Below are 15,794 nucleotides of genomic sequence, written 5' to 3' on the forward strand. Positions count from 1 at the left end.
TGATTACTACCAGTTAAGAATGAATTTTTACTGCCTAATATTCAATAGGGTCAACTTTTTCCCATTAAGGTAAATACCAAAACATTTTAAGAATATCTGAAAATAAATGTGGTAAAATAAATAGCATTGAAAGTCACATACCTTGTAGAAGATATCGTGCACTTAAATGCACATTAATGCTTGCATGTAGGCCAGATATAAGTCTGTAGAATGCTCTTTTTTCTACACAGAGGCCTAAAAATAGTAATTTAGTAAGAGAAACTTCATATGTGAAACTTGTACCATTATAAAATTAATTTCATATGTCTTTAAAAATGAAAAACATTTTTAACATTTAAATTTGCTTAAAAGTTTCCAATTACCTTCTAGCCAGCTGTAAAAAGTGTTCTCTGAAATTGAAAGAAAATAAGTCACAAAGCTGTAAAAATGCCAAAATGTAAGTTTTTCAATATATAACAGCAAATTTGTGCCAAACAGTGATTTAAGAATTAACAAAAGGTCAAATTTTTATTTGCAATTTCTCCAAAGAAAGGAGAGAAGTTCTTGGTGTGGATTCAATTAAATACCATTCTCTTGCTCAGTCTTTATTTTATTTCTTTTCTTTTCTTTTTTTTAAATAGGCTTCCTGCCAAGTGCAGAGCCCAACATGGGGGCTTGAACTCACAACTGTGGTCTCAAGACCTGAGGTGAGATTAAGAGTTGGATGCTTAGGGGTGCCTGCGTGGCTCAGTTGGTTATTCAAGCCCCACGTTGGGCTCTGTGCAGAAAGCTTGGAGCCTAGAGCCTGCTTTGGATTCTGTGTCTCCCTTCCTCTGCCTCCCTCTCTCTTTCTCTCTCAAAAATAAATAAACCTTAAAAAAAAAAAAAGTAAAGAAAAGAAAAAAAGAGTTGGATGCTAAGGGTTAAGCCACCCAGGCACCCACTCTTGCCCAGTCTTTAAAAGGAGTCAGCATTGCCTTAGGTAGCCCAGGTCTCATAACTTTCCAGGTAAAATGTTTTACGTGAGGTCAGAACACAGGTGATGCTATGAAAATTAATAGCTCATATGCTTTTCTAAATTTGAAAGTAAATAGAATTTATGAAATAGAATTGGTAGTGTATTATTTGCATTCAGCTTATGCCATTTTATGCCATTCAGTATATCAAAGAAGCAATACATGGAAATGTTATAATACCAAATATCGCTTATATTCTATGACCCAATCAGATCACTGTTCCTATACTTAGACGTGGTAATTCTGCTTTTAGAATTATGTTCTAAAGAAATAACTCAAATGATGAAGGAGTCAATAATTTGTACAATGATTACATGTAACTTTTAAAACCTGAAATAATCAAAATGTACAATAATGGCTAAATTAACACGACAGAATACTATATAACTAGGTAACATGGTAGAATAATATAAAACTATTTAAAATGGTAAGAATATGGAGCATGACAATACATGAAAATGTTTATTTGAAATAACATAAAAAGGCACGGGTATAATTTTTATAACTAGGTAAAGATTCTAAGCATGCATTTACTACAGATGGCAAACGTTGTACTATACAGTTCTTTTGACTAAAGTTCCTTGTATTTATATTAAAAATGAACTAAACAAGCATAAAAGTAATAGAAGGAATGACAAGTATGCAATAAATTAGACTATCTAAAAACTTAAAACATCTATTTGTCAGAAAGCCTTACAAGCAAAAGTAAAAGGCAAACAACTAAGTAGGTAGAATGTATGTTACAAATATAACAAAGGGATAATATCTTAAATACATAAAAAGCTCATAAACTAAATAAAAATGCTAGAGTGCCTATTTAAAGCAGGCAAATAATAGTAGAAAATTCACAAAGGATAAACTACAAATGGTAATAACAGATAAAAATTACTCAATTTCACTAGTAATAAAAATGCAAATTAAAACTATAGATATACCACTTTTAATAGCAAAGATAAAAATATGACAATACTCAATTGTCACTTGAAAACGATCAGGTGAAACTAGCTGCACATTGATTGGAAGGGATGTAAATTAGCACATCCTTTCAATGACAAAATGCAACCTGGTGATACGTATGAGAAGCCTAAAATGTCTATAACTTTTGATCCAGAAATTTAGGCTGTTATGGATGAATATGTCCCCCCTAAAATTCGTATGTTGAAGCCCTAACTCCCAATGTGATGGTATTTGGAGGGGGAGGATTTGGGAGGTGATTAGATTAACTGAGGTCATGAGGGCAGGGTCCCCATGATAGCATTAGAAGCTTCTGATACGGGCCCAGCGGATCCTAGAGTTCTGCTCGAGGAGTAAAGGAGAGGGAGTTTTCCCTGATAGGGGTCAGGAGGAATGCCTAGCTTCCATGTGCAATAGGTAAAATGCACAAGTGAATTATGAGAGGCTGAGGCAGGTTGTCTCTACTGCCTGATCCCAGGCACAGTCAATTTTCTCTTAATCTGTGCTTTCACCTCCGGAATCTTAGACATGAGTCTCAGAGTAGGAAGAAAAGTTTGCCAAATAAACATCTGAATGTATCTGCAAACATATATATAACATATGATAAAGAAATTATATTTACCTTCACTTTTTCCTGAAAAACAAAGCAAAATGTTTATTATTGTAAACTCCTTCCAGATGTCACTTTAAAATGCTATACTTCCATAAAAATAAGACTCTGAATAATGGTTAGTTTTAGTCCATCAGTTCACCCGCCTAAGCAAAATCTGACAGTAAGACACTTGTGAGAGCAACTCTATCTAGTATCTAGGCATAATAGGAATTATGCCTGATTTGCCTCAAGGGCATCATCTCCAAGAGCCTGGATAAGGAGTGGTTTTAGCTTGTACAAGATTTAATATGGGCTGACAGGAGAGAAAAATCTAATCTATCATCTGAGAGTACTCTCAAGTATCTTAAGGACTTAACGGTTATTTGGTTGGCAGAGCCTTTTTCCACGTTTATTTATCCTAAATCTGTAACACAGTTTCTGCTAAAGATTTGTGTTCTTGCTTTGAAACCTCCAGACTGACATTGTGAATCTTTACCTTATTCAGGAATATTTTTAAAGACTATGTGTTATGATTCAAATGAGGCACAGTTCAGCGGTTTGTAAGCAACTGTTCAGTTACTATTAAAAACCTGTCTTCGTTTGCCCACGCTGATTCAATGCCATCATTGTTGGATTATTAAAATAACATATGCTCATTGCAAATACATATATTTTTTTAAAAAAAGGAGGACACAGATGGAATAAAAAATGTCACTCATAACTCCCTCCACCCTATATAAATACTGTTTACATTTTGGTAAATGTCCTTTTTCTTTGCAAATAGATATTTAGATTTTATATTAAGTATGTTTTTACAAAAACATATTATATATACTATATACATATACATACTGTTTGATACCTCAGTGTGCTATTGGTCACTACTTACACAAATGAATACAAATTTTCAGCAACATTTCTAACAGCTGCAGTCTACTACATGAATACACCATAAATCATCTAAACAGTTTCTTAATGAAGAACATTTAACTTATTCCCACTTATCTTTCAGATAAGTGAGGGTGGTTAATTAATTTATCAGATCATAATGTGAATTCCTAGTGAGAATCCCCTCTTACCTAGAAATTTGCATTTCATCTTATATTAAGTCAATAGCTTCCAGTGAGTTACCATATGTGACTCCATATAAACCCAAACCCTTGTTTAAAGATGTTCTTTTATTTCAAATCTAAGAAAGACTAGTCTGCCAACATTTAGGGAATGATGCAATCTTATTGCTTTCCAGGAGGAAATTTATGTTTATTGACTCTATGAGATCAGCAGCTTTTCAAATGAATTTTAAAATGAAAACCTTACACATTTGCTAAAAGCACATCAAAGATTTCATCAGTAACCACATGTTAAGAGAACAGGGATATATATTTCCTAAGCAAAAAATCTGAAATCATACACTGAAATGGTTTACTCAACAAACCATTCTGCCTATTACAGACTGGGCAAGGTTTCTGAGTTTCAATTTTATACCCCTCTGCACCTTCACAGTGCCTAGCGCATAGTACATGGAGGGGAATCATTTGCTGAAGGAACAAATGATCTTCACGATTGTAGACAAAACCATTAAATGAGGACAGCAATTTTCATCAATCATTTATTTAACAAACTACTCCATCTGCTATGTGTCAGGCTCTCTGCTAAGAGATGAAACCAATAAATACTCCCCATATGTCCAAAGTACTAGGTAGGATCAATAGATACATAATAGTAAAATAATGCTGCACAGTGGAAAGATGGTAAGAAAAAGCATAAGACCACTTTATGAGGACAGAGAGGTTTCTTCCAGTTAGGAGGGTCAGGGAGAGCGGAAAAGGCAGCATTTGGGCAAGACCTTGAGCGTATGGAGAAAGTGAAAAATGTTAATGAAACATAAAGACGTGAATTTTAAATCAGACTCCCAATATATACAATGATTTCACGTTCTGGGAAAGATCTGAGGCAGAATGTTTTTGGATATTCATTTAACTGGAAAATGAGCAAAAACAGTGAAAAACTAAATACAGATGTTATATAAAAATGCATAGAAGAATAAATATTTAACCCAATCTCCATGCTATGATAATCTAATACCATGAACTTCATTACACAAATACTTCTTACTGGAGTATAAATATTTTAAACACCAATTTCTCTATAAGGGGGAGGCATAACTTCCATGGAAATAGGAATATATGATCTCAAACGCTCTTGCCAACCCTTACCTGGCCTTCCTCTTCCTTCTAACCAAAGTTCACTGCCTGATAAATAATATAACAGTGCAAATAAATAACTCACCTTGACTAGAAGCCAAAGGATTTAAAGGTCTTTTAATTGTCTGTGGCCTAGAAACAAAAGAATTCAATTATAGAATATAATTATGTTACCTATCATGTTACAATTATTTAAATAAAAGTGAAATTATCTCAGAGAGTTTCTTAATGACTATATCCAAAAGCAAACTGTTTTACTGAGCTTATAAAATATTTAGTTTTCTCTAATTGCTTTAAGGGAGGGTGGTTATCTGTTTTAGCAGTAATAGCTTCTGATCTTTTCCCATTGTAGCAGCCAGAAGAAAGTCATTTCTTAATCACTTCTTCAAACAAAGGAAGAAAATACCAGTCACGCTCTGCTCCTAGAGGCATAAATGTTTCTATATACATTTCATATACATATACACATGTGTATGTGCGTGTGTTTGAGTGTGGCACAAAGCACACTCCTAAGTGAAAGACGAACAAACAAAAATGTAAATACTCAACCCAAGCATTCAAATAAAAAGGGGAAAAAAGTAGTGTGGGTAAATTATTTTCCACTTAGTTAATCTTAGGTACATCAATTTGCCCTGTGGCCACCAAGTTTGTTATGATTTTAGTAAAAGGTATTTTGTTTCAGATATATTTGTTTTTGAGAGACAGCGCAAGCTGGGAAGAAGTGGCAGACAAAGAGGGGGACACAGAATCCGAAGGAGGCTCTCTGCTGACAGCAGTGAGCCCGATATGGGGCTGGAAATCATGACTTGAGCTGAAGTCAGACGCTCAACCGACTGAGCCACCCAGGCACCCCTATTTTAGTTCACATTTAAAAAAATACCCTTCAAGGGCACCTGGGTGGCTCAGGTGGTTAAGCGTTCAACTCTTGGTTTCAGCTCAGGTCATAATCTCACAGTTCATGGGTTCAAGCCCAGTGTTGGACTCTGCACTGACAGTGTGGAGCCTGCCTGAGATTCTCTGTCTCCCCCTCTCTCTGCCCCTCCCTTGTTCACACTCTCTCTCAAAAATAAATAACCTTTAAAAAATAAACAAAGTAAGTAAATTAAATAAAAAATAAACCTTCAGGGGCACCTGGCTGGCTCAGTTGGTAGAGCATGTGACTCTTTTTAAAAAATACTTTCTTTGGGGCGCCTGGGTGGCTCAGTCGGTTGAGCGTCCGACTTTGGCTCAGGTCATGGTCTTGCGGTCCGTGAGTTTGAGCCCCCCGTCAGGCTCTGTGCTGACAGCTCAGAGCCTGGAACCTGTTTCAGATTCTGTGTCTCCCTCTCTCTCTGCCTCTCCCCTGTTCATGCTCTGTCTCAAAAATAAATAAACGTTAAAAAAAAATTTTTTTTTTTTAAATAAAAAATACTTTCTTTTAGTTTATTTACTTTGAAAGAGACAGAGAGCACAGCAGGGGAGGGGCAGAGAGAAGGAGAGACAGAATCCCAAGCAGGCTCCACGATGTAATCACAGAGCCTCATGTGGGGCTTGAACTCACCAACCTTGAGATCATGACCTGAGCTGAGATCAAGAGTCAGACACTTAACTGACTGAGCCACCCAGGCGCCCTGAGAATGTGACTCTTGATCTTGGGGTTGTAAATTCGAGCTTCTAGATGGGTAAGAGATTACTTAAAAATAAATCTATGAAAAAAAAAAACACCTTTAAAGTGAGTCAATATGTCAAACATCCCTAATAATAAACAAGGGAATTTAAATTAAACACATGGCAGAGATGAGTAAATTATGAAAACTCTCCACTTCAAAACTGGAGAAATTCAAGTCAAAAAAAGAAATAAACTGATACACAGTGAGTGTTCAAGTGTTACCCATTATAATTATTCTCTGAAATTAATTTAACTTCAACTTGAAAGCAGGTAAAATAGCTATAGCCACAAAAAGACGAATACAGAGTACCAAAAAGAGAATCAGTAATCTATTCTCTATTACTAACTACCTGATCTTGGGAAATGAAATAAACCTGGCTGGCTCTAGGTTACTTCATCTATAAAATGAGATTCTATAATCCACCGAAGGAACATGTATGAAATGTCCACAGTACTCCCTTAAAAGTCTAACACTATTCTGTTTTTTAAAGAAGAAAAAAAATATTTGTTGAAAGTCATGTCCACATGTTTCTCCAGAGGGGAACTAGATTAATTAATAAGTATTTTCTATGTCCAAATATATCCTTTAACAAAGTGAATGTGATTTGCAATTTAGAGTCATTATGATTTTGTTTGTTTAGAGAAATCACTGTATCTTTCAGGATTTTCTAAATGAAATGACCCATACTTAAAACAGTTTTCTTCATAGATGACATTCCATATCTTCCAAGCATCTGGTCCTTTGTAACCCGTGTAGCGCTCAGGATTAAGGAGCAAATCTACATATTCGGCATCAGGAGACTGTATATCTGTAAAATAAAATGTTTCATTAAGTCTTTTCCTTCAGTTACCTTAAAAAACTGGTATAATAGACTGTACTCCACTGATTCTAAGGCACTACAAATGTAACAGTGCATCCAGACTTTAAAAACAACCTTTTACAAGAGAGATGAGAGAAGGAACAAACAGCCACATTAAATGTACTCACTAGTTGCAAAAGCATCCTGCTTTTAAAAATGATGAAAAATAGGAATACGTGAATTTTAGAATTGGAGAAATATGGTAGTTCAATTCTCATAAACTATCCAGGCAAAGAATATACTGTGTATTTCCACCCCCCCCCACCCACATTAACCACAAGCAATTCATCAGTAACTAAGGTAAATGAAGATCATGACTACCATACACTGCTTGTTGCCAAAAACTTCCTTCTTAACACGAGCACCATTAAGATCCACTACAAAGCTGTCCCAAAGGTATCATCCTAAACATGCAAAAATTATAAGCAGGGTATTAGCATCAGCACTATTTATTAAAGGGAAAATCAGAAGCAAACGGAAACATCCAACAGAGCAGAGCCTGGGCTCTGGAGCCAGAGTGCGTGGGTTAGAATCCAGTCCCTACTCCGTATTCAGTGTGGAACTCAGGGCAAATTACATATATTCTAGCCATTGGTGTCATCATTTATAAAATGGGGATGATATACACTACTGTGATTTAAGTTTCTATGTGTAGAGCTTAGAACAACAGTAAGAATATAAAACATATTAGCTAGTGGTATTATGACATATCTTAACAGACCATTATACAATCAACAAAATTGTTAAGTACAAAGACTATCTAATAAAATGAAAAGATAAGCAATTAGACACTAATGAAAAACATACAAAAATTGGTGGGAGGGACGCCTGGCTGGCTCAGTTGGTTAAGTGTCCTACTCTTGATTTCGGCTCAGATCATGACCTCATGGTTGTGACATCAAGCCCTGTGTTGGGCTCTGGGCTGAGTGTGGATCCTGCTTAAGATTCTCTCGGGGCACCTGGGTGGCTCAGTTGGTTAAGCGTCCGACTTCGGCTCAGGTCATGATCTCGCGGTCCGTGAGTTCAAGCCCCGCGTCAGGCTCTGTGCTGACCACTCAGAGCCTGGAGCCTGTTTCAGATTCTGTGTCTCCCTCTCTCTCTGACCCTCCCCCGTTCATGCTCTGTCTCTCTCTGTATCAAAAATAAATAAACGTTAAAAAAAAAAAATTAAAAAAAAAAAAAAAGATTCTCTCTCCCTCTGCCCCTCCCCCACTCACGTGCACGCACAGGCTCTCTCTCTTTCTCTCTTAAAAAAAAATTGGTGGGATATTGGTTTCTCATATGTTCTCATATAAATTTGTATAATGTATTATAACTTTGAAAGCAAAAAATGGCCCTGGTTCTCCAGGGGCTTTGGGAAATTATTTAATATACATCAACAGCTTATTCATTTATATTGTTTTATTTTTTTTGAGAGAGAGAGAGCAAGCGGTACAGGCAGAGAGAATCCTAAGCAGGCTGAGCCACCCAGGCATCCCCCCTTATTCATTTATAAGGTGTAACAACGTGAACGAATAATGAAGAAGTGGGCAAAAATGCCTCAAAGCAGCCAAAGTAGATGACAAAATCGGAGCACACAGGCGTATGCATGAAAGTTCATCAAGCTCTCAACAGACCTACTTCTTATTAAAAACGCAATGACAGATGCGCCTGGGTGGCTCAGAAGGTTGAGGGCCCAACTCTTGATTTCGGCTTAGGTCATGATCCCAGGGTCATGGGATCAAGCCCCACATTGGGCTCCACGTAGAGAATGGAGCTTAAGATTGTCCCTCTGCCCCTCCCTCCTGTTCTCTCTCTCTCTCTCTCAAATAAAATTTTTAAACACAATGACAAAAACAAAAATAAAACTAAGTTTGGTTAGTTTTATCCTAATTAACAGTACACTCGAGACATAAATTAGAGGAAATTTTGCTTCTAGAAGTAGCACAGTGACAACATCTAGAAATAACTGACACTTCATGCAGAAGTAGCAATTAACATAACTAGGAAAAGTAGAAATAAAAACTTAAAAACAAATTTGCATAGGGGCGTCTGGGTGGCTCAGTCAAGTTAAGCGTTTGACTCTTGATTTCAGCTCAGGTCATGATCTCATGATTCATGGGTTCAAGTCCCATATCAGGCTCTGCACTGATGATGGTGTGGAGCCTGCTTGAGATTCTCTCTCTCCCTCTCTCTCTGCCCTTCTCCCACTCACACTCGCTCACGCTCTCTCTCTCTCTCTAACCAAGTAAACATTAAAAAAAATTTGCATGAACTCCTCTAGTTGAGGAACAGATATTCTATTCATCTCAAATAATACTAAAAGTATTGCCACAGTATATATAGCAAATTATAATAAATTCATAAAAACTCTCATTTTTAAAATTTACAAATAACGGCTCAGCATCTAGTACTTTAAGACAGAAAACTAATCACCAAGAAATTTATTAAATTTTTCATATTCTGCCTAATTAGACGTAAACATTAGGTAATTGGTAATTTTACTTATAGTAAATACTTCATCTTGCCTCATCTTTTTAATAAAAAATAATTGTTGCAATAACCATGTTTTGCCAGATGACAAAAGCTCAAATTTCTAATTAAAATGTGTAAAACACCTTTTGTCTTCTACCTACTATTTACATAATTTCTTCATTATAAAGCTATCCTTTTTTGTTTTAATATTGACCCTCCTTGAACAGAAGAAACAAATATAAATGGACAAGTGATTCATCCAAGATAACAGAAGTCCACGGATAACAAATGAATTACTGATTCTCAGTCCTTGCTACACAAATATAAGCATGTAGCCTCAAAACAATGATAAACAAAGTTAAAGTATTACTGTTCGTTCTCTAGCACTGCAGGTCTAAAAAAATGTGCTGCATGTTATAAGCTTAATTTTATCTCACACGGTAACACTCAGGCCAAAGAATCTTTGTGAAAAAGACAGTAAAATTAGGGGGTTGAGAGAGTATTTTATCTCCCTAAGTTTACTAGTCTAAACCTTGGTGTAAGTCCACAACTCCTTATCCAACATCCCTGGGGTCAAATGTGTTTTGGAATTCAGAACTTTTCAGATTTTAGAAAAGTATTACAGTATATGCAACATATACTGAGTAGTATTACTCCAGCAGGGACCAGGGAGCAACTTTTAATCAAACACCAGTGTAGTGAAACAGGTGAAACAGGTGAATATTCACACTAAATGAGTCTGTGCTAAACTTAGGGGGGAAATACTCATTTTTCAGAGCTTTCTGATTTTGAATTGTGAACACAGGATTATAAATATTATCTGACAGAACATGGTCATGTTTTACAGTAGGGGAAGCATACGTTTTTCTTTTTTTTTTTTTTTTTTTCTTCCAAAGTGAAACCACCAGGTTAAAAATAAGTACTTTCCCTTTGCCTTCCTCTTTGGGGGGGAATTGCAGGATTCGGCTCTCACTTGCAATTAAAATGATCTGTACCACTCTTTTTGCTAAGATTTTCAAAAGATCATTAATCTGCTTCAAAAGAGCACCACTGAAGGATATCAAAATTCAGTCTGATTTGATTTTGTTTAGCCAATTAACAGGCTAACCATTCAACTTAGAAAAAGGAAGATACTAGGAACAGGAGAATAGGAGAATCCATAAATCTGATGAAAGGGTGCCAACAGGTGCTAGGGCTCCTGGATATGAACACGACCAGCACTCTGGCCCAGCTCCAGATGCCTCAGAGCAACTCATGGTTCATTCTTCTCTTTCCCAAAAGTAACGCACACCATCGTTAAGGTAAATATGTAACAATCCAAGGCCAGTGCAACAAAAGCAGGTTTTTGCAATCTCTACATTTGAGCTATTTATGCCAAATGCCTGTGTATATTACAAAAATTACATATACATATTACTGAGATATGCACAACTGTAAGACTCAGGAGGTTAATTTTTTTCCAGAAACGGAGGTGTTTTTTGCTTTTTTTTTTTTTTAACTTCAGTAAAACATGTATAATGTAAAACTTACATTTCAGCCGTGTTTAACAGTTGTGCAACCATCACCACCAACGGTTTCCAAACTTTTCTATGACCCCCAACAGAAATTCTATAACCATTACACAATAACACTCCGTTCTCCCCTGCTTCTAACCTCTGGTTACTCTATCAACTTGCTTAAATATTTTATGCAAATGGAATCATGATAGTTGTCCTTTTGTGTCTGGCTTATTGCATTTAGCATAGTATTTGCAAGGTTTATCCATGTTGCAACGCATATCAAACTTTTTTTCTTTAATGGCCAAATGATATTCCACTGTATATATTTATTATATTCTGTTTGTCCATTCATTAGTTGATGGATACATGGGTCGTTTCTACCTTTTGGCTGCTGTGGATAATGTTTCCATGAATATGGGCATATGAGTATCTGTTCCCCTGTCTTTAATCTTTTTCAATATATACTTAGGAGGTGAATTATTAGGTCACATGGTAATTTTGCCTTTCGTTTTTTGAGGCACTGCCAAACTTTAGAAACTGAGTTCTAAAAACCATTTGAAAAGATTTTTCTTTCCTTAGGCACAATTTGAAACGAAATGCACACGATAAAAGGCGTTATACCATCAGCTTCACAGAAGCTGTCTGAGGAGTCATCATGCTTGGTCCACTGAAGCACAGCCTTCTGTGTTTCCTCGCTTCAAATGAAGAAAACAAGTAGTGTTATCATTTTTTTAAAATTAATATTTCACAAGAAAAAAATATAAAATACTAAAGCAAAAAAAAAAAAAAAAAAAATCAAACCTCAGCGATTCATCCACAGCTCCAAGCCGTTCAGCTTGCTCACATTCTTCAATGAGATTATTGGCTACCTCAGAATACTAAAAGGAAGAGGGGAATAGATGGATTACAACTTACTGCGTTTTTAAAACTTTCTCAAGTTCAAAGTTATTTAAGTTTCATTTATACCTAGCACCATTTCCGTGGCTTCAAAACTTAAAAAAAACAGGGGTGCCTGGGTGCCTCCGTCAGTTGAGCGACTGGCTCTTGATTTCAGCTCAGGTCATGATCCCAGGGTTGTGGGATTGAGCCCCATGTCGGGCTCTGTGGTGAACGTGGAGCCTGCTTGAGATTCTCACCCCCCCCCAATCTGTGATCTCTCTTAAAAAAAAAAAAAAAAAAAAAAACCCTGAAAAAAATTAAGCCCTCATTTCCCCTGAAGCTAAAAAAAAATAAGTAAAAGGCTCTGCCTCTTGCTTTTGTTGATGAAAACATTTACTATAATGGTCACAAAATAAAGAATATAGTTCTGATAACTCATTACAAGCTGTTCATGAAGAAAATCTCTGAGGTAGACGGAACAATGGGCAAGGCATCAGGAGGCAACCTCCCACTGTTCTAATGGCTTAATTGCAAGCACCAGTTTTCTCGTCCATAAATAAGTGGTTAGACCAGATGATGTGGGTGTAGGTCTGTCTCAACTCTAAATATGATTCTACATATGCCCTGGAGCCTACGTCTTATAAAAAGTATTCTTGTATCTTCAGGTGTTTAAAATACATTCTGTAACAACCGCATTTCTTCTCAATATTTAAGTCACACACGCACACTCACACTCACTCACACACACACACGCACACACACTATTCTGCTGGGAGTGTATGTGGCACAGGGAAAAGTGAATGTGGATCATAAGATTTCACAACACACTAGTCATCACCACCACAGAGATGAAAGGCATACTGGAAGAAGTCACAAATTCAATCAGCAAATATTTATTGGGTGCCTACTACACCCTTATCGCTTAGGATGACCATGCAAACGACTGCCCAGTCTATGATACTTCCAAGGATAAAAGGGAACCCTAAAATAACTGAAATGATACGTTTTTGAAATATTTATTTACTGAATAACGACTTTGTTTCTTTACATTCATTGATTTGTAAGACAGCTCAATTTGAACACTTTTCAAAAATAAAATTCTTTTTATGCAATTAAGTATTAAGGGGTGAAGGGATATGTGTTCAATGTACTCTCAGATGGTTCAGAAAATAAGAATATGCATACAGAAAAAACAAGATAACACAAATGAGGCAAAATATTAAAAATCAGTGAATCTGTAAAGTACACAAAATGTCTTTTATTAATACTGCAAATTTTCTATAAGCTGTTAATTAGCTTAAGATAAAAAGTTAAAAACACATAAAAAATGAACAGAGGCACCTATTTCAAGTAGGAATATGAATTTATCCAATTAAAAACAAAACAAGAGTTTCTTTTTTTAAATTTTTCATGTTTTTTTGTTTGAGAGTGAGCACACACAAGTGGGCGAGTGGCAGAGAGAGAGGGGGACAGAGGATTTGAAGCAGCAGGGAGGGGGAGAGAGAGAGAGAATCCCAGGCGAGCTCTGTCCTGTCAGTGTGGAACCCAACCTGGGGCTCAATTTCACGGACCCCAAGATCACAACCTGAGCTGAAACCAAGAGTCAGACACTTAACAAACTAAGCCACCCAGGCACCCCAAAAACAAGAATTCCATCAATAAGAGACTCTTCCCTGGGGCACCTGGGTGGCTCAGTTGAGCATCGAACTTTAGGCTCAGGTCATGATCTCACGGTATGTGAGTTCAAGCCCTGTGTCAGGCTCTGTGCCGACAGCTCAGAGACTGGAGCCTGCTTCAGATTCTGTGTCTCCCTCTCTGCCCCTCTCTTGTTAATGCTCTGTCTCTCTCTCCAAAAATGAATTAACATTAAAAAAAATTTTTTTAATGAACTTCCAAAAGTTCTGAGTCCATCAAAAAATTAGTCTTTTGAATTAAATGATTTTCTGTTTGAAACAGCTGATTATAGCATCATTTAACTATGTGCAAAGTTCTGCCATTGGAGCCAACACATTAACAGCTATGACTTTATTCTTTTTATGTGAACAAGAAAACATAGAATAAAAAATGAGCAAAATTGGGGTGCCTGGCTGGCTCAGTTGGTAGAACATGTGACTCTTGATCTTGGGGTTGTGGGTTCAAGCCCCATATTGGGTGTAGAAATTACTTAAAAATAAAATCTTTAAAGAAAAAAAATGAGTGAAATTACTTTAGAATCTATGGTGAAAAAGTGCAGAATAGTGATTGCCCCTAAGGGAAAAAATAGAAATTGACTAGCACAGAGTACCAAGGAACTTTCTAGGTAATGGTAATGTTTATATTATAATAGAAGCCTAAATTACACAGGTATATGCATTTAGCAAATGTACACTTAAAATTTGTGCATCTCACCATGTTAATTTTATAAAAATTAAAGCAAACATTAGACTCTAATGATATACTTCTAGTTGTGTGGTGTGTATATACATGTGTGTTATATACATATATATATATATATAGAGAGAGAGAGAGAGAGAGAGAGGTTGAGAGAGAGAGAGAGAGAGAGAGACGATGACATATTTAGGGTAATGTGTACTGATGCTTGCAATTTACTTTGAAATGCATCTAAAAAATAAGATTTTTTTAATGGATAACTAGAAGGATAGACCGACACATGTGAGAAACGTAAGTTTACAATAATGTTAATGATACAAATCCAGGTGATGGGTATGAGTGTTCACACGAAAATTCCTTCGGCTTTGCTGGATATATAAAAATTTTCACAGTAACATACCTATTAAAAATTTTAATTCAGAACAATAACTTAGTCTACATGAAAAACCACATATACCGGAATGATATGTAAATGCACCACTATAGCTGCACAAGTTATTATTTTTAGACATAACGAGTAATTTACAACTAGTAATTTACAAAGTAGGTGCTTTGGCTTTGTCAGTAGATTTGTGTGTTCTGGTGTTTATGTGGTCACAGATATTTCTATGCCCCTTGTGGATGGTAAATGATGACCTTTTGTGTAAGTTATATGTCATCATCAACTGTGGTGAGAAATCGAAATTTAATACTTCTTCCTTAAGCATGTACTTCTTTATTTCTTTCTAGTTATTTCAGCTAAAAGGATTCATTGTAAAATTTTTGATTACTAAATAGTAAAATAATTATAAGCTGTTGATATGCACTTTACAAAAAAATATAAAACCACTATAGGAAGTGGAAGACTACTCTCTCTATGCAGGATTGCTCACCCACTATTTCCCGTATATATTTTAAATAAACCTGACCTATAATTTGCCAGGTTTCCCACTGACAAGTCAAATGGCAGCCTGGCAGCTTAGGATATATCAGGACACAGAACAATTGGCTGATAACTCTGAGAGACCAGCAGGGCAGAATGTCGATGGTGTTCCGTCCACTTCCCAAGACTGTAAGGAGTTAGTTGCCCCCAGAATTGTGTCTGCCTGGAATTGTTTTATCAGCAGGTATTTTATCACCCTGTATACTGTCCTTGAAAAATCATTTATTTACATTTAGGGAAGGTCAGGAAAAGAGGCACAAATTATTATTGGTCAACTTTGATATTAAAGTAAGAACTCTTTAGTGTACATACATCTCAGAGGAGACAACAAAGGAAACTAGAAATACAAAGCATTTGGTCAATTAAATCGATCTTAACTTATTTTAGTTTTTTTAAATGTTTATTTCTGAAAGACAG

At 36.1% G+C, this 15,794-nt stretch overlaps 1 protein-coding gene across 1 annotated transcript in view; it reads right to left on the reverse strand.

Annotated features, from left to right (window-relative positions):
• ERO1A (endoplasmic reticulum oxidoreductase 1 alpha) overlaps positions 1-15,794 on the reverse strand; it is a 46,727-nt gene that overhangs the window by 11,476 nt on the left and 19,457 nt on the right. Inside the window, exons 5-10 of the mRNA XM_058739059.1 lie at positions 12,008-12,084; positions 11,828-11,901; positions 7,082-7,202; positions 4,831-4,877; positions 363-389; positions 142-234 (exon numbers count right to left, since the gene is read on the reverse strand). Of these exons, the coding sequence (XP_058595042.1) occupies positions 142-234; positions 363-389; positions 4,831-4,877; positions 7,082-7,202; positions 11,828-11,901; positions 12,008-12,084 (439 nt within the window). The remainder of the gene's footprint in view (positions 1-141; positions 235-362; positions 390-4,830; positions 4,878-7,081; positions 7,203-11,827; positions 11,902-12,007; positions 12,085-15,794) is intronic.

The sequence above is a fragment of the Neofelis nebulosa genome, chromosome 7, assembly GCF_028018385.1.
Source record: "Neofelis nebulosa isolate mNeoNeb1 chromosome 7, mNeoNeb1.pri, whole genome shotgun sequence".
Classification (NCBI taxonomy): domain Eukaryota; kingdom Metazoa; phylum Chordata; class Mammalia; order Carnivora; family Felidae; genus Neofelis; species Neofelis nebulosa.